This window comes from Ursus americanus, chromosome 9 (genome assembly GCF_024610735.1).
Source record: "Ursus americanus isolate L20-20 chromosome 9, mUrsAme1.1.p, whole genome shotgun sequence".
NCBI lineage: Eukaryota > Metazoa > Chordata > Mammalia > Carnivora > Ursidae > Ursus > Ursus americanus.
In genome coordinates this window covers 15,815,064-15,838,341 of record NC_142135.1, presented here as the reverse complement: position 1 = coordinate 15,838,341, position 23,278 = coordinate 15,815,064, and the positions used below count along the sequence as shown (strand labels likewise).

The window sequence follows — 23,278 nt, the reverse complement described above, 5'->3', positions numbered from 1 at the left end:
TTTCTTACACCATACACAATAATAAACTCAAAACGGATTAAAGATCTAAATATAAGACCTGAAACCATAAAAATCCTAAAAGAAAACATAGTAATCTCTTGGACATCAGCCTTAGCAACATTTTTCTGGATCTGTCTCCTCAGGCAAGAAAAAAAAAAAGCAAAAACACACAACTGGGACTACTTCAAACTGAAAAGCTTGAGCAAAGGAAACCATCAACAAATGACAAAGCAACTTACTAAATGGGAGAAAATATCTATAAATGATATAACCAATAAGGGGTTAATATCTAAAATATATATTGAACTCATACAACTGAACACCAAAAAACAATCTGATCAAAAAATGGGCAGAGGACCTGAACAGACATTTCTCCAAAGAAGACATACAGACGGCCAATACATGAAAAGCTGCTCAACACTACTAATGATCAGGGAAATGCAAATCAAAACCACAATGAGGTATCACCTCACACCTGTCAGAATGACTAAAATAAAAAACACAAGAAACAAGAAGTGGAGAAAAAGGAACCCTCCTGCACAGTTGGTAGGAATACAAACTGGTGCAGCAACTGTGGAAAATAGTATGGAGGTTCCTCAAAAGATTAAAAATAGAACTACCATATGATCCAGTAATCACACTACTGGGTATTTACCCGAAGAATACAAAAACACTAATTTGAAAGGATATATGCACACTTATGTTTACTGCAGCATTATGTACAATAGCCAAACTATGGAAACAGCCCAAATGTCCACTGATAGACTGATGAATGGATAAAGATGTCGTGTGACACACACACACACAGGAATATTATTTAGCCATAAAAAAGAATGTAACAATATGATGGATCCAGAGGGCACCAGGCTAAGTGAAATAAGTCGGAGGAAGACAAATACCGTATGATTTAAATCATATGTGGAATTTAAGAAAAAACAAACAAAGGGGAAAAAAAAGAGAAACAAACCAAAAACAGACTCTAATACAGAGAACAAATAGATGGTTATCAGAAGGGAGATGAGCAGAATAAGTGAAGGGGATTAAGAGTACACTTATTTTCATGAGCACTGCGTAATATATAGAATTGTTCCATCACTGTATTGCACACCTGAAACTAATTTAACACCATATGTTAACCAGACTGAAATTAAAAAAAAAAAAAGAAGAAATAAGAAATGTTGGGGAGGATATGGAGAAAAGGGAACCCTTGTGCACTGCTGGTTGGAATGTAAATTGGTGTAGCCATTATGGAAAACAGAACGAAGGTTCCTTAAAAAATTAAAAATAAAAATACTATATGACCCACTAATTCCACTTCTGGGTATCTACCCAAAGAAAATAAAAACACTAATTTGAAAAGATATATAAATAACCCAATATTTAGTGCAGCGTTATTTACAATGGCCAGGATATGGAAGCAACCTAAAGGTCCATCAATAGATGAATAAAGAAGATGTAGTATATGTATATGCGTGCACACACATACATATACACGTATGCAGGTATATATGTGTATGTATGTGTACCTATATGTATATGTGTGCACATGCATGTATACTACATATATATATTTGTATACTTGCATATGTATATGTATACACGTGTATGCGTGCGTACACACACACACACACACACACACACACAGACAATGGAGTATTACTCAGCCATAAAAAGAGAATGAAATCTTGCCATCTGTGACAATGTAGATGGACCTAGAGGGTATTATGGTAAATGAGATAGACAGAAAAAGACAAATAACATATGATTTCACTTACATGTGGAATCTAAAAAACAAAACAAAGTGGTGATACGGAAAACAAAGTGGTGCTTGCCAGAGAGGAGGAGATGGAAGGGATGGGTGAAATAGGTGAAGGGCAATAAGAGCACAAATTTCCAATTATAAAATAAGTCATGAGAAAGAAAACTACAGCATAGGAAATATAGTCAAAAATGTTGTAATAACTTTGTATACTGAAGGATGGTGACTATACTTATTGTGATATTTTGTAATATATACAATTGTTAAATCACTATGTTGTACACCTGAAACTAATACAATATTGTATGTCAACTACACTGCCATTAAAAAAATAATAAGCTACAAAAAGGCTTTAGAACAAGTAATATTTAAAGTTCAATGCAACAAGAAAAGTTTTTTTTCAAATTGCCATGAAATAACACCAAAGAAATATTCAAGTAGAAAAATACCTTCTAGAAATTGTACATACATTTTAACATCTGAAGATAGGGAAAAAAAACCTCACCAAATACTCTCAATATATTTGGATTTGCTCCCTTTTGTATATATTCCTTTTCAACATTTATCCCCATGTATACCTAATTATATGTAGGTCTAGTCATTATGTAAACATAGCTTTGTTTTCTGCCTCTATTCTCCCCCTACAGCCACACACGTTATAAAAGCTCTTTTTTCAAACTTTCATAAACTTAATAGAAAACTTCTAAATTCCACTGAATTGATGGCCTATAATCTGTATAAAGCTCTCTTTATTCCATTAAAAGTCACTGCTACTTTTTCACCAGTATATGTGATATTACAATAAACATTTCCGTGTATAGTTTTTCCCAATTTATTTAAAAATCAAATAATATGAATATTTGCGCATATTCATAGGGCAATGAATGCCATGCTGTCTATTCTAGACAAAAATGACTGCAAATACACACATACCAATTGAAAGACAGTAGACCTTTGAACAACACAGGTTTGAACTGCGTGGATCCACTTATATGTGGGTTTTTACAGTGCAGTATTATAAATGTATTTTCGTTTCCTCATGATTTTCTTAGCAACATCTTCTTTTCTCTAGTTTACTTTCTTGTAAGAATACTGTATATATTATGTATAACATACAAAATATGTGTTAATCGACTATGTATGTTATTGGTAAAGCTTCCAGTTAACAGTAAGCTATTAGTAGTTAAGTGTTTGGGAAGTCAAAAGTTGTATGTGGATTTTCAACTCATGGCGGGGATGGTGCCCCTACTCCCAGGTTGTTCAAGGGTCAACTGTATATGTACACGTATATGTATATGTATATACACATACCAATTTTAGTACAACCATACCTACACTATGAACACTTTTAAATTTTTAGTTTTGTAAATAATTTTTTAAATTTGCATTTCTAAGATGACCATCAAGGTTAAACCTTTTCAAGTAAGCTTTATTTCTTCACACAAACATTTATTGAGAAATCTGTGTGCCAAACTCTGTGCTAGACACCAGAGAGACAATGACTAATTAGATGCAGTCTCTCTCTTCCAGGAACTTCCAGTTAGTTATATAGAGAAAAGCAAATAAATAAAAAAGTTCCATCAAACTTTGATAGTTAGCTACATTATCAACAGTCTTGGATAAAATGGTTTTTCCTATACATTGTCCATATATCTAATAAATTTCAAGATTAAACATTAGTGTTTCGACAACAGCTTGCATAAAAATTTTCCACTCTGTTATTTTTGGGGTTTTGGTCGTGGTGGTAGTGATGGTGGTGGTGGCATGTCCATACTTTATATTAATAGTCAGATTTGTCATTTTCATCATGTCAAACTTCAAAAAGTACCACTCCTACAGAGTTTTAATAAGCAGAAATTTTCTTCATTCCAGATGCTGAAAAAGTTTATCCTACATCCTTATCTTGACCTTAAAGTTTGTATTCATTTATATTTATTTATATACACAGAGCGAGACTATTTTATTTTAGATTCCTGACTTTCCCGTATACACGAAATGTCCATTGCCACTTCTACTTCTTGGCCATTCTGTTAGAATGCTTGTTACTACTGTCCATGGAAACCAAGGCTTCCCTCCCCATTCATTTTAGGATCACCAGTTAATGAATCCCAACCCAATTATCTCAATGGGGCATAAAGTCAATACGGCAGAGAGGGAGGAAAGAAGCGGGATATCCTGATTCAGAACCTGAAACATCTTTCCATTGAAAAATCAGTTACTTAAATATTACCATCAGGTCTTATGACAGTCTAGGCCTTATAATTAACTACACTGGGGCTAACCTAAGAACTTGAGCACATCCATAATATGGTTCTGCAAGAAAATATTTTCTGAGTTTCAAACAGCTAAATTATAAACAAGCTTTTAAAATACAACCTATGTCAACAGGAACCGGCATGTGCATTTGCATATATTCCATTATAGGTAAATTTCAGAGTTAGCTTATGTCATGACTAGATTGTTAATCACTAACTTAAATTACTTCAGACTATTCGTTAATTGAACGTTATGGTACAGAGTAGATTTGATCCTAACATAAAAGAAGCAGAATCAACAACTAAGAAGTAGAATCACTTCATATGCTTGTGGAAGATTCATCAAAACACACACACACACACACACACACACTATATATAAATACTACCTTAGTAATTGAAGTACTTTTATAATAGGAGAGGGGAATGGACCTGCTTATAATACAGAAAGAAAACAGAATTATCAATTACATGAGAAGAAAGCCCAGGAAAATAATCTTCTCTTGATCCTGACTGTAGTGCTAAAATGTTAAGCCAAATTGCTAGAATGTTAGAATATCCTGATTCTTCAACAACTCTGGCAGATATTAGCCAGCTAATCTCACTTCAATTTACCTACAAATTGCAGGATATGGACACATATATACGATTTTTTACAAAGAAATAGATAAGTCTAAGGTGGAGCCTGAGATTTGCATTTCTAACAAGTTTCCAGGTACTGTTGGTCCTGCTGGCCCTGGCATTAAACTTTGAGAAGCACTGTCCTGTATAATCTCACTTTCTCCCATGGTTTTATCTATCACCTTTTTCAGTGAGGCCCGCAGACCCCCCTATTTAATCCTACAAGCTGTTTCCATCCCAGCATTCTCAACCTCTTTTACCCTGCTCTGCTTTTTTTCTTTAATTCCTGTAACATTTGTGAACTTCTAGTACATTACAGCATTTTATTTATCAGATTTTTTATTGTCTTCTTTCCACTGCTAGAATGTAAGATCCACCAGAAAAAAAAGATCTTGTTTTATTAACCAATATATTCAAAACTCCTACATATGTACTGTGCATATAGTAGGTAAACAATGAATATTTGTTGAACGAATGATTGGTAATACTCATCATCTCTAATTCAGACCTCTTTAACTCTTGACTTTTAATCCAAATGCCTACTAGGTATCACCACTTCAATGTCCTATATGCATCTCAAATTCAACTTATTGAATTGAAAACAGAACTCATAACCTTCCCTTACTAACTTGTCCTTCCTCCTTTTCTTCTTGACTTTTTTGGTGGCATTGTGATCCATCCAGTTTCCTTCCTATTCAAAATTCTTCACTAGCACTCCATCACCTAGGTATGAGGTTCAAACTCATTGGTATAGCTTATACCATGTCTTTTCTGTCTGATTCATTCTTATTTCTCCAATGCCGTTTCCTACTGCTGCTTCAATCTTCAACTACTACATATTATAGTCCAGCGATACCTAATTTCTTGTATTTCTCTGAACATACCCTGTTTATCATGTCTTTCTACTTGTTAGTCAATATATTCAGAATTCTCTTGTTCACCTAGTAAACATCTCAATAACACAAAAATCAGCTTAGATCCAATACTCACCAAGAAATCATCCCACCAAAGAAATTTCTCCCCACAAAGTATTAATTCTCTTACTTGTGCTATTGCTATATTTAGTGCATAATTCTATAACTGCATATGTCACACTAAATTATAATTTGTTTACAGGTCTGGTTCTTCACCTAAACAATTCTTAAAAATAACTGTAATTTATATTCATTTTATGTCCTTCAGTCTCTAGACATGACAGATATTCCTTAACATTAACTGAATCATATAAAGAATATTCTAAAAATCAAGTACACCTACAAAAAACAGACAATAAAAAAATATTATTCTTCTGAAAACTGCCAAAGCTTAGACAATTTTTGTTAAAAACTCCACTAAATCAATTTAGTCTCAAATTTCTCAAAGGACTTGAACTCTACAGTATCTTGCTCTGGCTACCTCAATTCATTATCATAAACCATATAAAGTACTTACAAAATGTGTACTAACACGTGTTTGCCACATGTCCACTTGTTTTGGTGTAAGATCAGGAATTGACAGGCCTAATCTGGAAGCCAAAGCTTCAACGTAGCCTGCAAGTCTTTAAAAAAACACAAGGACAGAATATAAGTTTTTAAAGAGACACATGAAAGTCCTCAGATAATACACTAACTGCTACAAAAAGAAACAAGATAATTTTACACCTGTAATTGGCACTCCAGAAATGGTGTAAATGTTTTTTACAATTTTCATTATTATGCATAAATATATACAGTTTAAAATATTTTAATATTAATATAGTCATACATAAACTAATTGACAATTACTTTCTTATTTTATTTATTTATTTTTATTTATTTTTTTTGAGAGCAAGCGAGCGGGGGGTGGGGGGGGTGGGAGAGGGGCCAAGGGAAAGGGAGAGACAATCTCAAGCAGGCTCCACACCCAGTGCAGAGCCTGACACATGGCTCAATCTCACAACCCTGAGATCATGACCTGAGCCGAAATCAAGAGTTACATGTTTGGGGCGCCTGGGTGGCTCAGTGGGTTAAGCGTTTGCCTTAGGCTGGGGTCATGATCCCAGGGTGCTGGGGTCATGATCCCAGGGTCCTGGGCTCCAGCTCCGCATTGGGCTTCCTGCTCATTGGGCTTCCTGCTCGGTGGGGAGTATGCTTCTCTCACTCCCTCTGCTGCTCCCCCACCTTGTGCGTGCACTCTCTCTGTGTCAAATAAATACATAAAATCTTCAAAAAAAAAAAAAAAAGTCAGATGCTTAACTGACTGAGCCATCCAGGCACCCCCTCTCTTATTTTAAGAGATAATTTCAAGGTATATAAAAAATTTTTGCAATAAAATTACAGTCATGCACTTACTCCAAATTCAAAGCAAAGCACGTTAACATATGATACTAGATTAGGGTGCCTGGGTGGCTCAGTTGGTTAAGCATCTGCCTTTGGTTCGGGTCATAATCCCAGGGTCCTGGGATTGAGCCCCGCGTCAGGCTCCCTGCTCAGTGGGGAGTATGCTTCTCCCTTTCCCTCTGCCCCTTCTCCCGCTTGTGCTGTCTCTCTCTCACCCACTCTCTGTCAAATAAATAAGTAAAATCTTAAAAAAAAATGATATTAGATTGATATACTAAGAAAAACAGCCTAGAATTTTCAGGGCAATCTCAAGTGTTTATCAAGTCTAACTTCCCATCATTTATTGGATACAAACTCACTTTGTGAACTGTAAGAAAGTAAAGAAATTTGCCAGTTAAACTATGCATACATCAATTATAAGATGGATCCCAATATCAGATATATTAAGTTCTAAAAAAACTGTGTACCTAAGAATCAATAAAATGTATTTGTTATTTAATGATATTTTTTAAAGGCAAAGTAGAAATAGTTTTTAAATATAAAGACTCCCAACAAAATCTCTGTCTTTAACCAAAAATAACTAACTAATGATGTAATCTAAAATTAAATGGCTTTAAAATCTATTAGATCACTTAGTTCTATTAAATATAAAAAGCTATCACATAGCTGTAATATTACCATTATTAACCTTAATGTTGGAAATGGAGAAATAAAATGTATAAGGGGTGATATCATTATAGATTTGTGTCAGGAATCTGAGAAATATAAAATTTCTGCCCTGGCCCAGAAGCAAAGAAATTTTGCGCTTTAACAAGTAGCTTTGGCCCCAAACTCCAGTACAGACGTCTAATACGTAGGGTCAGATCACTTATGAAGCTGTCTTTTCCTAGATTATAAGGCTAAATAAACTTCTGCTAGGCCCAAGTCCAAATCTCAAAAATTACCACTCTCATGAACAATGGAAGGAAAAAACCGAGCCAAAGACTGGGCAAAAGAGAATATGTTTACCACAATAATTAATGCCAACTTAGTCTAACTTATACTTCCCAGGCTTCCTCAAGCTCAGGAAGCAGCGCAGGCCATGTGCTTCTTGGAAAAGAGAATGTAAAGTGAGAAAGAGAGAAAGGTGGCCTTTTCTAAGTAGACATACTTGATTTGCTTCATCATTCCAGCCACATGGAATAAAGAGAGCAAAAACCGGCCAAACCCATGTATGCTCTGGCCATTATTCCTTTTGAAAGTTCCTCTCTCCAGAAAACATGTCCAGTCAGTATCCTCACATTTAAGCCATATCTCTTTCTTTGAGCTTAGTGGGAGAAGAGTGGGGTGAAATAATGATGGGGTTTTTGGTTTATTCCCGTCTCAACTTGGAAATGTCTATAAAATATATACAAATATTTCAGTAAATGGAAATTAAACTGCTTACATTACAGTCATTTTAGAAAAACCTTTTGCATGTATCAATCTCTTGAGAAGATTTTAAACACAAATTCTAGGTCCCTAAACCCAGAGACACAGTTCTGAGGTATAACCCAGGCACTTCTATTGATACACACCAAAGATTTAGTATTACTGATTAAGAAATATTAAATTTAAAACTTTAGTTTGAAAACACACACAATAAATGTCCCATATTTCTTATCTTTCTCAATTAAAGAATGGAGAAGAGAAAGAGAGCAAGGTCAGTACACACATGCACAAATGAATAAATGAATGGACCTACCCAAGTCCAGCTAAATCTGACACAAGATTTCCCAAAGCAGCAGCTAAAAAATTGAGAAGTGAATAAGTGAATTGTTACATGGAAGTCAGAAAAATCATTACACTACATTGCTATATCATCAATAAAGCACTGATATGGAAGACCAATCACAGTTTCTGAAACTACAACATCTATATCCAAAGTAACTCATCACATGGCTCTGAATCTCAAGATTTCAAAATAGAACACAAGTCTCTTGGAATTATAGTGTTCTCCTTCCATCAAGTAGTAGGTTTCTTTCTGTTGTGGCAGCCAGTTTCCATTTTGGTTTCAATACCTATACAGTATTTTGTAGCTTTATCTTTCATTATATTTAAGGAAATTTTGATATTTAGAAGTTAAAGTAAAGCTTTATGCACAGTTCTGAAATTGAAGAAAATCACAGAGAAAAATGTCTCTTTCATGAACTCATCTACTTCATGCTTTCTACACAATAAACAAACACTGAACCATTCCTAAATTTCACCATCATGAAAAACAGAGTGGTAACTAGGGGAAAGAAGGTAACAGAACCAAATTAGATTTTCAATCTTATATTTCCTTGTTTGATTTTTCTACTCAACTTGAAAATAAATTAGTAGAAACAGGAGTAAAAAGGTAACATTGAATTAAGAGAAAAACTTATTTTAACATAGTCAGTACAGCAATGTTACTCATTAACTAACATAAAGTACCTAAAATTTCTCAGGAAAAAAGTGCTACATATACAAAATTAAGAATTTGAAGAACAGGATTAAGGAGACAAACTAACAGACATCTCAATGAGTAAACTTTTTAAAATAAATCATCCTCTTCTAAGTCTAACCTGCTAAAATGTTTTATAAATATATGGACAATGGAATAATATGACTTATTAAATACCTGCCATAGTTGAAATTCCCAAAATAATTCCAATAGACATCTCAATATGGGTTCCCTAAAAAATGATTACAAAGAAATTAATCCTAAAAATTAATGCTGAAGTAACTATAAAAAAACAGCAAAGTATTAATAAAAACAGATAAACTGGTTAAATCCACAGGTTATTACAGCAAAATTATAAAATAGGCAGAAATATTCATATAATGCAGTGAGGTACTTAGCTATTAAATATATGCATTCATGCAGAAACATCAATATCATTTGATTCATTAAAATTAGGCTTTTATAAAAAATAAAAATAGCAGCAAATGCAATTATAATACAAATAGCAATATAACCCATCATCAAAAATCTAGAATTTATATTTTCCACAAAGACAGATTCTTTAAACCTCTTGGAACAAAAGACCAATTCACCTCACTTTTTAATTCTGAACAATACATCTATATTATTGTTATTTACTCTATCAAAAGAGTAAAAAAAAAACAGACTAAACTAATTTCTAGGGACCCAAGAGATCACAGACTTCAAAAATTATAACACTGAGTTCGTTAACCATTAAGTAGTGAGACTATATGATTCATTTATGAGCAACAACAGCATTTTGCACAATAGATAGAGCCTCAGTAAAAAACAAGGTACTGAATTTACTGAGAGTTTCAGACTTTCCACATCCATCCCATTCCCCTGTAAACAAGAGGGACTCATATTCTACTTCCACTGTAAAGAGAAGGAACTGGAATGAAGAAGATTAAACATTTCTAATGGGTCATTAAACAGAATAAAGAAGAAATTCTATGATCTATTGTGCTAATTGAGTTCTAAAGCTAGGGCAATGCTGCCATAAGTAGACTTAATTTTCCTCCTAAATACTGATGCTTGAAAATTTCTAAATAAATTTTAAAATCTCAATGATACTCATGGAGGAAAAAAAAAAAGAACGTCCTATCTGGTATGCAAAAATATTGCATTACTCAATTATTTATAAAACTGAAGAGAAGCTGAGTTAAGTTTCCTCATTTTTCTCTCCCCTAGGCCTTTTGGTTCCATCCCTTTAAAATACAATTCTTGGGGCGCCTGGGTGGCTCAGTCGGGTAAGCACCTGACTTCGGATCGGGTCGTGATCCCAGGGTCCTGGGATCGAGCCCCACATTGGGCTCTCTGCTCAGCAGGAAGCCTGGTTCTCCCTCTCCCTCTGCCTGCTGCTCTACCTGCTTGTGCGCGCTCTCTCTCTTCCTCTCTTTTTCAAAATAAATAAATTAAATTTAAAAAAAATACAATTCTTGTTGGATATGGAGAGAACAGCCTGATGCATAAAAGTCTCCCAGGTATTTAAAAACACAAGGAAGGTTGTGAAAGAACCCCCAAAAAACAGATTTCAGAAGAAAAAAAGAACAGAACATGCATAAGGAATAAAGATGTGTGTCTTTACATATGCATGGGAAAAAAAAACACACACACAAAAACCCCACAGAAAACTGGAGCACTTATATAGAACAAAGGACCTAGCAGGTACAGTATATAAAAAATAAATATATCATCTTTAGCAGCAATGAATCATTAGGAATGCCCCAGGAAAAATCTATTTGCAATACATGTATAAGAAGTATTCAAGTGCTTAATCATTTAGTTGAATTTAAGAAACCTGAAGGACCTTCTAATAACATAAAAGCTTCAAATAAAGTCAAAGACAGTTTGAGGACAACGGACTATCAGTCTTTCCTTTTTCCCATAGTCACATCAATTTTTATGTTGTACATCTAATACTAGTTATCTTCAATCTACATCTGGTTCATCACCTGAATACAATTAAACTACTCTAGAATTCTAACAAATTCTATTCTAATTAAATTGTAAGAAACGTAATCCAAAGAAACCCACTAAAATATGTCATAAAAAGCAATCCTAGTAATACAAAAATATAATAAAAAACTATGAAACCAAAGGATGAGTATGAACAGCAGCCAACAATAAAGGTCAATCTATTACAGGAAGTTCCATAGGAATTTGTTTTGATGACTACAACTAGGATAGCAACCAAGAGAGTACAACAGGAAACAGGAAAACATCAAATGTCTATGGCATGATAGAAAAGAAGAATCAACCATTTCCTTAACTTACTATCTTAAAACAGTCATAGCTGTCCCACAATGTTAGGAGGCAATCAGTGTTTTTAAAAAATTACAAGGTGAAAAACGTTCTTAAGATAATGATGACTACTTATTTTTCTATTCATAGATTTTAGAATTATATTATTTATGTATTTTAGTTTCAGCAGTCTATTTATTATAAAACCTCTTTGGGAAATTTCACTGACCCTGAAGTATTTTGCAATTACCACTGAATAACAATTTTGCCACACATACACTGATCTTACTCAGGTACTGAAGCCAGTGGTTTAAACATTTATTTCAGTATCATATAAGTAAAAACTGGTATATGTCCTTGAAACTGGATTTCAATGTAAACTTCAAGAACAAGTATTACTAACTTGGGGTCAACCATCTCAGACCTAGAAAAACAGTTCGCTCTCAGTTATACTAACAGTGAGACACAGGCCCGAGTAACAGAAAACAGTAAACAACATTACAATAATTTGGCTCTAGAGTGTTTGTGTTTCACTTTGTTGGTAGCTGTATTTAGATGCAGATTATCTGTTACTTTAGATATTTATTTCAAATAAATAATAACACCCTTTGAAATTCAGGATCTATGAAGCTACCCAGTTCCCCTATTCCAATCTCTCTTCAAAATCTCTATTTACCCTTCTTTATGCAAAATATATCATCTCAATACTTCCTTGCACCAAGGACAGTCTTTTAGGATTTGACTATCTAAGGTCTGCCCTATTTAGGTGGAAAAAACAAACGAATATGAAGGTGGTAGTATGGATACCAGCTGTCAATTAAGACAAACTGAAATACTGAGTTGTGTAAAACTGAAAGAAATATTTGTCACAGAGAAACTTCAATTCAGACAGTTTACTTAACAACACATCAAATCTTATCTATAGCTTATAAATTCATCATAATGGGGTTTTCATTATAATTAGATATGATTTATTATTTAATAACTATTTAAATAATCTAACCAACTCAAATTTTAGTAATTTCACTAAAAGCAGTGTGGTTCTAAGTTGCTGAATATTCACAGATATATTCTCATATTCACAGATATATAAATTGGCCAATTTAATTCTTATATACATCTTAGGAAAATGTCATAAGCAGTCAAAGAACTAGCATTCTGAAATTGTATTTCAGAGGTTCCTGCCAGGCTGCTTGGCTGAAGAACTACACCATGGGTACTTCCACATTCAAGCTGTGCACATGTCACCTGCTGTGACTACTTAGGCAGCAGGATACCTTCCTGCTATGTGAACACAGGTCAGGAGCCAGACTTTCTGGATAGCTGAGCACCATTAACCTGCACATAAGATGAGACTATAAAATAGCAAAAAAAATTCTTTTTAGATATTCTTTAAGCAAATTTTATAATGGACACAATGTAAATTATACTTTTACTCCCTGTTTTGAAACCAAATACTCTATTTATGTTCATCTGTAGTACATGTGACCTCCAAAACACCAAAAAACAACACAACAACAAAAAACCCTTGCTCTCATCTGACTTTTCTCACATTTAATAATCTTAAAATCATTTTTTTTTTTGAGCAGTCTCCTACACAACAGCTACCATTTACATCATTTTTTTCAAGTTAGAGTCAGTGAAGAGAAGTGGATAGAGCACTGGGCAGTTTTAGAAGACTTGCATTAAAATCCATGCACTCATCTCTGACTTTAGAAATTGGACCAATATTGGCATTCATTAACAAAAGGTGTCACTCAATGGTAAGAAAGGTAAAGAAGCCTTCTCAGAGACAAAACACTTTTAAGGAACACACTCACATTAAAAAGACCACAGCAAAGGGGAACTTTTTTTAAACACTACAATGGAACTTTTTTTTAACACTACAATGGAACACTACAATGGAACAAAAAAGGAGATACACTCAGTATTCTCAACTAAAATTTAAAATACCTTTGGGTCAAATGGATAGACTACATCAAAACACCCTTTAAAACATTTCTGCATGAAAAAACTAAACAAGGAACTAACCAAATAACATATACGTGATATGAACTGTCAATAAAATTAAAGAACATCAGAAAATTTTATATACTTTTTCCTTTAATAAGAATGTTGAAACTAGAACAGAATAATATAGACCTAATAAATGTGTTTATTATTGTCAATACTTTACCAAAAGTCTTAATGATTAATACATATAATGCCTTAAAACTGAATGATAGTCTAATTAACATGAAATATAGTAAAAAGTAGCCTTGTTCATTATGATGTTAATTAAAGTTTTATAGCTAGGATATGTAAATTATTAGGAAAATTTAGACCACATTAATTTCTTTATTAAGTCAAAATAGAAGGGGTGAAAGAAAGAACTTACTGCAACAATCATAATTGCATTATCCAAAAAGCCAAACCCTATGAAAGGTATCGCATTGTGGATGAATACTGAAAAACATCAAAAACAGAAAATATATTTTAGGATTTCTATAACTTTAAATGAGAAAACAGACCATATGATAAAAGTCTCCTAAACAGATTTGACAATCTTTGAAATTTGCTTTTCATTCCCCATAGCCAAAAGATTCTGCCCCTGCTATAAGTTTAACTACTTCCTAGAAGCTACACTGGGGAAACAAAACAAAATAAACATGTAACATGTAAAAATAACTGTGTTAGACCTCTGGGTTGTTTTCTTACTAGCTACACATACAAAGTACAAACAGTTAACGGCAGAACAAATAAGTAAATACATATTACGAGTACCATGTTTTACCTGTTTAATTGCTATTGATATCAATCCATTTCTTATACCTAAAGACTGATATCATAAAATTAATATCCATATTAGAAATAATAAAAAATACCCTGAATCAAATTTCAGGGAAGCAACATATAGCGACCATAGTCACTTTTACTCACTAAACAATTTTTGGACAAATGTGAGAAAAATGTCATTATCTCATCTATGTTAGCCATCTATATGCAGTCTTCCCCCCCCAATATTGGTACCCCTGAAAGCTTTCACAAACTATTTTATTTAAATCTAAATGTAACTTGGCCTCCTCCTAACAAAGGCACGCCTTACCTTATCTATCTAATATAGAATCTGAATGACCTGACATAATAGAAGTGCAACTAGGAAGAACTAATACCTATATATTTTTTATACATTCAGCCTCATTTTTTTCATATTTGCATCTTCAGCACGCTGCAGAATGCAAAGTGCATAGCAGATACTCAATGAACATTAGTTAATTAAGTTGAGGACCACTAACCTGGAAAGGAAGAGAATTCCATATTAAGAGAATTGAAGGCAGACTGTGAAACAGATTAAAAGCTGGGATAGTTAAAAGACTTTATTCTGATTCATCTATAAAATTGCCAAGATATAGCCAACATCAATTCAACCGATGACTTTTTAAATGGACATCAAACTTGTGAGTTCTATAAATATCCAAAAAATAGTTCCTTAAGCAAATTGGTTGTATGTGCTCAGTAACTTTAGAGCGCTTTTCCTTTTAATGCAGTTAAGTCCACAGAAAGCATAATTAAAATATAATCCAGAAGTTATGAAAGTTTGACATTACTATAGTGAGTTCTGCACCAACCCAGGAAAGGCTAATAGTAGTAAACAAAACAACAAAACGCTCTATCCAAAACCACTGTTGAAGACTGAGATCATAGGAAAAGTGTGTATATATCCTAGATTGTTTCGGATTTCTTCTTGCTATCAAGTAAGGATGTTCAAGGTATAAAGTAACATCTTTTTAATTATAAAGAATATTATTTTTAAAAAGGTATTATTTTAAAAGCTATTAAAATGGTAAAAATCAAATAGCACATTAATGAAATGGGATTTTTCAATTAAAGAGTCTAGCCTTAGTTCTTTGATTTTGTCTAGTTGCTTAACCACTAGACATTCAAAATTTTATAATAAGCAATTTTGAAGTATAAAATATATGTTTTCATGCTTAGACCTAAATAAATGCATCCTATAAGTAAAAATTTATTGTCAACACCAAGGAAAAAATACAATTTTCAAATTGTTAAATAAACATGTACTGGACACTCCACGGGGCATGAGATACAAAGATAAGTAAGACTTGGTTACCAACCCTCAAGAAGTTTGGGTATGATAACATACCACACCAACAGTTAATTTCAATATAACCAAAAAACTGATGATAGTATTATACAGTGCTATGGACATGAATTTGCATGAACCTAGGCTAGGAGAATCAGGAAAAGTCACCAGGGGAAGAAAAGTCTTAAAGAATTCTTAAATGTTTTGGTATTTGGGAAAAGTAACTTATTTCTATATAACCTATATTCTACCTCTGAAAGAAAAAAGAACTGGCTAGTTAATAAGTTTTAAAAAATCATGTAAGTTTGCTCTCCAGTATGTAATGATCTCCTATTAATTTGTGATTTCTTCAATTTCCTTTGGGAAATACTACTCTATAACAGCAAATCACATCTAGTATTCAGCTTTTGCTTACAACCTACTCAAATTAACTGTACAGTTAAAACATTCTCTTCTTTTATTGTCTTTATAATAAGATCCCAAACTGTTTTACATTATGCCAGTGTTAGCCTTGACTATTTATTCCCATCTTAACAGACTAAAGAAAGCACACCAGCACCATTATAAGCTTCTTCTTCCTGGTGGTCTTAAATGAACTTAACTTTCTTCATCACCACAAACAGCAAGCTATAAGTATTTTCTCCACCAGAGAACAGTTCTACCTAGCCCAGACTTTCAACTTCTGAAATTACCCAATTTAAATCCAAACTAAAGTAAACATATCCTTTTTTCTGGGAATTAAGAAAACCTTACCATAAGTATAATTTTATTTCTAGATGGTAACACTGTTTAACAATGTTAGATACTGTTAACGATATTAGAAATTCCATACTATTGTAATATGTTGTAAACCAAGTTTATAAACTTTTTGTTTCAGCATGATAAATAAGATTACCCACTCTATCTGGAAAAATTAAATTTACTGACTCTTATATACCAACAGTAAATGATACAGTTATTTTATGTCTAAAAGACAGATGCACAGATATTTGACAATTATAGAACCATTACCATATCTCAGCTGTCCTGGGGTGGGTGGTGGAGCTTCCAACTTTTCTAAAGGGGAAAAAAAGGGTTTAGGTCAAGAATTAGTTACTATAGCATGCTTTCTTTTTTATTACAATAAAGAAAATACCAGCAGATTTACAAAGTGTGAGAATATCAAAGTTTATTCATAAATTTTTGTAGGTTAATGGACCAAAGTTATCCATACAGAAAATAATACTTGGTATGGATTAAATTACAAGGCTAGAAAACAAAACTGAACTTTAGTTACAAGTCTACCATGGAACCTATGACTCTGAGTAATCATTAGTCTTTTATTTTTGTGTTTTTTAAGTCCTTGCATCTATATGATGAGCCTGTTTACACTAACTACAGGAAAAAAAAAACCCTTTGAAATATAGCTACCCTTCTTTAATATGCAGTGATAGATGACTTAAGAATTATATATACACTGATAGCAGAAAAGAGAATATTCAAATAGACCTAGGTATCCTTTAAAAAACAGAAAATACCATTTTTAAAGCAATGTATTACAACAAAGACTTCACTGGATTGTGTTCTGTTCCTTAATCTCCCTTGATAATACACTGAATATTCTTAGTTTTAAAACCTATATACTATTGGATAATACAGAATATTCTGCACAATAAAATGACCAAAAAAGTAGGGTGCTATTCAAAATTATAAGTAACAATAAACTATTTATAATATATAGCATAATAAACACACAAAGTTTTCCCAAGTATAAATCAAAGTATCTTTAAGTGCCATCATTAAATCTAAAAATTAACAATTATTATAAAGAAGCACTGTATCTAATCTCATAACAATAACCATCTCACCATTAGCATAAATACAAGAGTAAGCTATGGTAAAATGGCAGAGAACATACTTTCTTTACCCTCATCCAGTCCAAAAGAATTAACTGACAGTCTATGGAGGAGAACCCATACCATGGACACACTGTTCTAAAGACTTAGTATAACCAGACTGTCCAAGGAAATACATTACAAACTGGATATATATTTTCTAAAATATTTATTTATAATCTACAACAACATAAGAACTAAAGAATTTAGTTTTAGAAAAGTAAAAAGCAAATAAATCTCCACTGATAAGCTGGATATATAAAAAAGCAATATCGCCCGTATTTGTGAATGGTATTTTACTAAAAACACATATAGTACCAAAATGGTTTTGCAGTAAGAAGTACACTAAAATGTTGAGTTTAATCTATTAACATATTATTCAGAAAGTTCTAAAAATGCAAGTTTGTTTTGTTTTCCCCTTTTTAAAGAAGAGTTATGAAATGAAGATATACTAATCTTTGCAGAATTTCACATCTGATTAAAATATGTTCTCTATTGACTAACACCATTACCTCAAAATCTATTTTGAAAGCACGCAAATGGTTTTCCAAATGTTAAGGAATATAGGATACCACTGTACTCCACAGAGTTTTCTGGTGAAGTAAACATGCAAAAGTGGTTACATACCAGAACTATTTGCTAGTTGCATTACTCTCATCATCACTACAGTTCTGACACTGTGAGGAGAAGTCCTTGTCAGTTGACTGGAACATCTTGAAATACCTAAAAATTCAACAAGCAGGACCTTCCCAATAGAATGAGAATATACAGAGTCCTTGCTTTTACTTCTTCAAATTCCCTACATATTCATATTGAGCAAAATATTTAAAATATTGTACAACTCCTAAGAAGAAAGGATAAGAGGTAGGCAAATGTATAAGGTGCAGCAAAGAGAAAACAACCAAGTGATATAACCAATATTCCTAATTTTCCTTTCCTATTACCCATAAGGACTAAAAAATTAAAAGTAATGAAAAAAACTTTTTTAAAGACTGAGAAAGAGAAAGATAAAGGAGACAGAGCAGGGAGGAAAACCACTGGCACAGAGATTAAAGTAAAATCAAAGCAGAGATTCTACCTCCTGCTTCACAAAGAGCTTATTGAGTAGCAAGAGGAAACATGAAAGGAACATTTCCTAGAAAGTGGAAATTATGCTGGAAATTATCCATCAAAAATTTTTTAAATCATAAATTGATCTTTCTGAGGACTCTAACACTGTAAATTACCTTCTTTACTATGTTAACTGAATCAAAACTATATATATCAGAAGTAAAAAATATTGGATGTACAATATACAACAGAACTCAATCTTGGAAATAAGCCCACACAATCTATATGGATTTTAGAAATCGATACAAAATTTTCTTTTGACTTATGTAAACTATCTGTATTTACACTGAAAATGTATTCTAACCTAATGCTTCATTAAGAAGACTTTGGAGTTAGAAAAACTAGTTCTTTCAGTTTGTGTGTGTGTGTGTGTGTGATATCACGCTTTCTTCTTTTTCTGAATATCTTTAAAAAATAAAGTCATTAAGATTGTACTTCACCATACCATATTTTCCAATGATTTTAGCTTTAAAAAATCTGTTTCTATTTCTACTATTGGCTTAGTAACCTCCTACAACACCAATTCTGCATAGAATAACTATATACTATACACAAACATATAATAAATAAATAGTTACCTAAATGTACTAAACAATGACCAAAAACAGGTTGATTCTGGAAGGAATCAACACTTAGAAAAAGGAACTGCACTAAGTGAGTTACCTGCTTATTGCAGCTTTTGGCATGAGGGCAGACCTCAACCCACAATATATTTGGCAACTAAAACTCAAACAAAAAATCTTCAGTCTTTCGCCTGAAGAAGCAGTGGACAGGGTGCAAGGTAACCAAAGCCACTGGAAAGTGGAAGGGGAGTCCTGGAAAGGATAGAGTCAGAAAGGAGGAGTCCTAAATTCTGTATATACAGTCAGTTCAAAATATGGCTGACCTGTGAACCACACATTTGCAGTTAAAAAAAAAAAAAAGCTAGCTAGGGGTAAAATAACTGAAGATGTGATCTATACACCCAGAGACAGAGTTTGCAAGTATGAGCCTAACCATCAACTGCTTGCTAAAACAAGTAAAGAAAAATTGATACTTTTTAGAAGAATAAAACACAACCCAGAGTTGCTACAACATGGTAATTGCAGCACTAAGATATAATCCAAAATTATTTCACAAACAAAGAAACAGGAAAACATGACCCATTTTCAGGAGAAAAAAACAATAGACGGAGATCAATTCTGAAGTGACTCAAATGTTACAAGTAGCAGACAAGGACTTTAAAGTAGCAATTAAAATTATATTAAAAAATATAAATGAAAACATAACCAAACAGAAACTATAAAAAAGAATCAAACTCAAGTCCTAGAGCTGAAAAATAGATTATCTGAAATTTCTAAATTAATTGGGTAGGCTTAAAAGCTAAATGGAGGTTATAAAACAAAGAGTGAACATGATGACAGATCAAAAAAAAAAACCCAATCTGAAGAACAGAAAATAAAAGGATTGAGAAATAATGAATGAGTCTCAGAAACCTGTGGCTAAATATCAAAAAGTCAATACATGTATAACTGAAGTTCCAAAAAGACAGAAGAAAGAAAAGGTCCAAAAAATATTTAAATAAATAATGGCTAATAATTTCCCAAATTTGGTGGAAGACAAAATTTCAAAAGATTCAAGAAAGTTCAGTGACCCCCTGGTAGAATAAGCATGAAGAAAATCAATGATAAAGAAAAAGGAATCTTGAAAGCAGTTACAAAAAAATGACACATTAAATAAAGGAAAACAATGATTTATATATACTTCAAGAAGAAAAAAAAGCTGTCAACCCAGTATTCTATATCCAGAAAGATTATATCCTTCAAGAATGAAGGCAAACTGTATCTTAGATAAACTAAAACTATGAGAATATGTTGTCAGCCAACCTGCAACATAAGAAATGTGAAAGCAAATTCTTTAGACTGACGGGAAATACCAGTTGGGAAGAAGGATCTTCAGGAAAGAATGAAGAGTATCAGAAATGGTAAATATTAGGTAAATATGAAAAACTACTTTTTCCCTAGTAATTTAATTTAGGTAGACCTGACTGTCGAAAAGAAAAAATATATATAACTCTGTCTTTTGGAGTTTATAATATATGTAGATGTAACTCATATAACATCAAAGCATAAAGGATGAAGAAGGTTACAAATGGACCAATTTGGTAATTTGGTTGTAATATTTTTATAATGTTTATTATGTGATACAATATTAGCTCTAAGCAGTCTATTAAGAAGTAAGAATGCATATTTGTAATGCCTGGAGCAATCACACATACAGACAAAATGCAATGAGGATACAGATAAAAAGCCAATAAATAATGTGAAGGGAATTTAAAAAAAATATTAAATTAAGGTAAAACAATGCAGGAAATGAGAACAGAGGGACAAACAGGAAATAGTAAAATAGCAAACCTATATCCTACCACATCAGTAATTACATTCAATGTTAATGGACTAAACACTCCAAATTATAGGCAGAGATTGTTAAAACAGATAAAAAAGCAAGACCCAACTATAAGATATCCACAAGAATTACAATTTAGTAGGTTGAAAGTAAATGGATGGTAAAAGATATACTATACAAACACTAAGCTTATAAAGGCTGGAGCAGCTATATTATCAAATAAAGTAGACTTAAAGAATATTACCAGAACCAGGGACATTTCACAGTGATAAAAGAGTTAATTCATCAAAAGGCATAATAACAATTTGATTAGGCCTAATAACACAGCTTCAAAATGCACGATGCAAAATCTGACAGAATTAAAGGGCAAAATGAACAATTCTACAATCATACTTAGAAATGTAAAAGCCTTTTTCTCAGCAATTGACAGAACACTAGGAAAATATCAGTAAGATATAGATTATTTGAACAAGACCAATCATCCTGATCCAATTAATATTTAAATGACACTCAACAACTAGAGAATACATATTCTTTTCAAGTGGAGATGGGACATTCATCAAGATAGACCATAAGCTGATCCACAAAACATGTCAATAAATTTATTATTAAAATAATAAAGAATATGTTTTCTGACCAAAATGGAATCAATAACAACAAGATATCTAGAAAAAAATTGAAAATAAAATAACATCTTCTAAATACATGGGCCAATCAAAAAGAACAATTTCACAAAATTTGCTGCAACATGGACGGGACTGGAGGAGATAATGCTAAGTGAAATAAGTCAAGCAGAGAAAGACAATTATCATATGGTTTCACTCATTTATGGAACATAAGAAGTAGGAAGATCGGTAGGAGAAGAAAGGGAAGAAGGAAGGGGGGGTAAAAAGAAGGGGGAATGAAGCATGAGAGACTATGGACCCTGGGAAACAAACTGAGGGCTTTAGGGGGAGAGGGGTGGGGGATCAGGATACGCTGGTGATGGGTATTAAGGAGGACACGTATTGCGTGGTGCACTGGGTGTTACACACAAGTAATGAATCATGGAACTTTACATCAAAAACTTGGGATGTACTGTATGGTGACTAACATAACATAATAAAAAATTATTATAAAAATAAATAAATAAATAAATAAATAAATGGGCCAAAGAAGAAATCAAAAGGGAAATAAGAAAATACTTCAAACTGAATATGAGCAAAAATAAAACATATCAAAATTTATGGTATGCAGCTAAATGAATGCTTGAAGGGAAGTTTGAAGTACTTACATTAAACAGAAGAAAGGTCTAAGATAAATGGCCTATGGTTTTATAGTAAGAAGCTTTGAAAAAAAGAGCAAGTTAAATCAAGAGTAAGTAAATAAAAAGAAGGAAATAACAAAAGAGTTGAAATTAATTAATAGAAAACAATAAAGGAAATAGACAAAGGCAAAAGTTGTTTTTTTGAAAACAATAAACAAAATTAATAAACGCCTAGGTACACTGATCAAGAAAGAGAGAGAAAACACAAATTACTAATATCAGGAATGAAAGAGGGGACATCACTACAGATCCTACAGGAATTAAAAAGAGTATTATGAGTAACTTTATGCCAACAAATTCAACAACTTTGATGAAATGGACAAACTGTATGAAAAATACAATTTACCAAAACTGACATAAAATAAAACAAAAAATCTGAATAGCTCTATTAATAAAATTGAATTTGTCATCAAACACTTTTGCATAACACAAACACATAAAAATCCTCCAGGCCCAGATGGTTTCATTGCTGAATTTTATCAAATTCATAAAGAAAAAAAAACCACCAATCTTACACAAACTCACAAATTCTTTCAAAAAATAGAAGGAAATACTTCCCAACTTGTTTTATGAGGCCAGAATAATCCTAAAAATAAAACCTAATCAAGAAATGACAAAAAAAGAAAAAATTGCACACCAATATCCCTCATGAACACAGACACAAAAATCCTTAACTGAATGACAACTGTTCTGTTTTTCCGAAGTATAAGTGTATATCTGTAAGAGTGGCAAAAAATAACACCCAGACTTCCTTACATTTTTCTCTTTCTTAAATATTTCTCATTGTTTGAGGGAGAAGTTGCTCTTAGTAGAGTCCCATGTTTAGAAATATATAGGTTAGGGGGTGCCTGGGTGGCTCAGTCAAACATCTGACAC

At 32.7% G+C, this 23,278-nt stretch overlaps 1 protein-coding gene across 6 annotated transcripts in view; it reads right to left on the bottom strand.

Annotated features, from left to right (window-relative positions):
* Positions 1 to 23,278, bottom strand: part of TMEM65 (transmembrane protein 65) — a 188,883-nt gene that overhangs the window by 132,647 nt on the left and 32,958 nt on the right. For 4 of the 6 annotated variants that reach the window (XM_087864631.1, XM_045805679.2, XM_045805676.2 and 1 more), the window contains 5 exons: positions 16,739 to 16,783; positions 14,021 to 14,088; positions 9,556 to 9,610; positions 8,656 to 8,698; positions 6,067 to 6,172 (listed from right to left, as the gene is read on the bottom strand). In XM_087864631.1, the coding sequence (XP_087720757.1) occupies positions 6,067 to 6,172; positions 8,656 to 8,698; positions 9,556 to 9,610; positions 14,021 to 14,088; positions 16,739 to 16,783 (317 nt within the window). Of the gene's footprint in view, positions 1 to 6,066; positions 6,173 to 8,655; positions 8,699 to 9,555; positions 9,611 to 14,020; positions 14,089 to 16,738; positions 16,784 to 18,228; positions 18,325 to 23,278 lie in introns of all 6 variants that reach the window. The other 2 variants (XM_087864632.1, XM_045805678.2) reach the window with 2 other exon arrangements.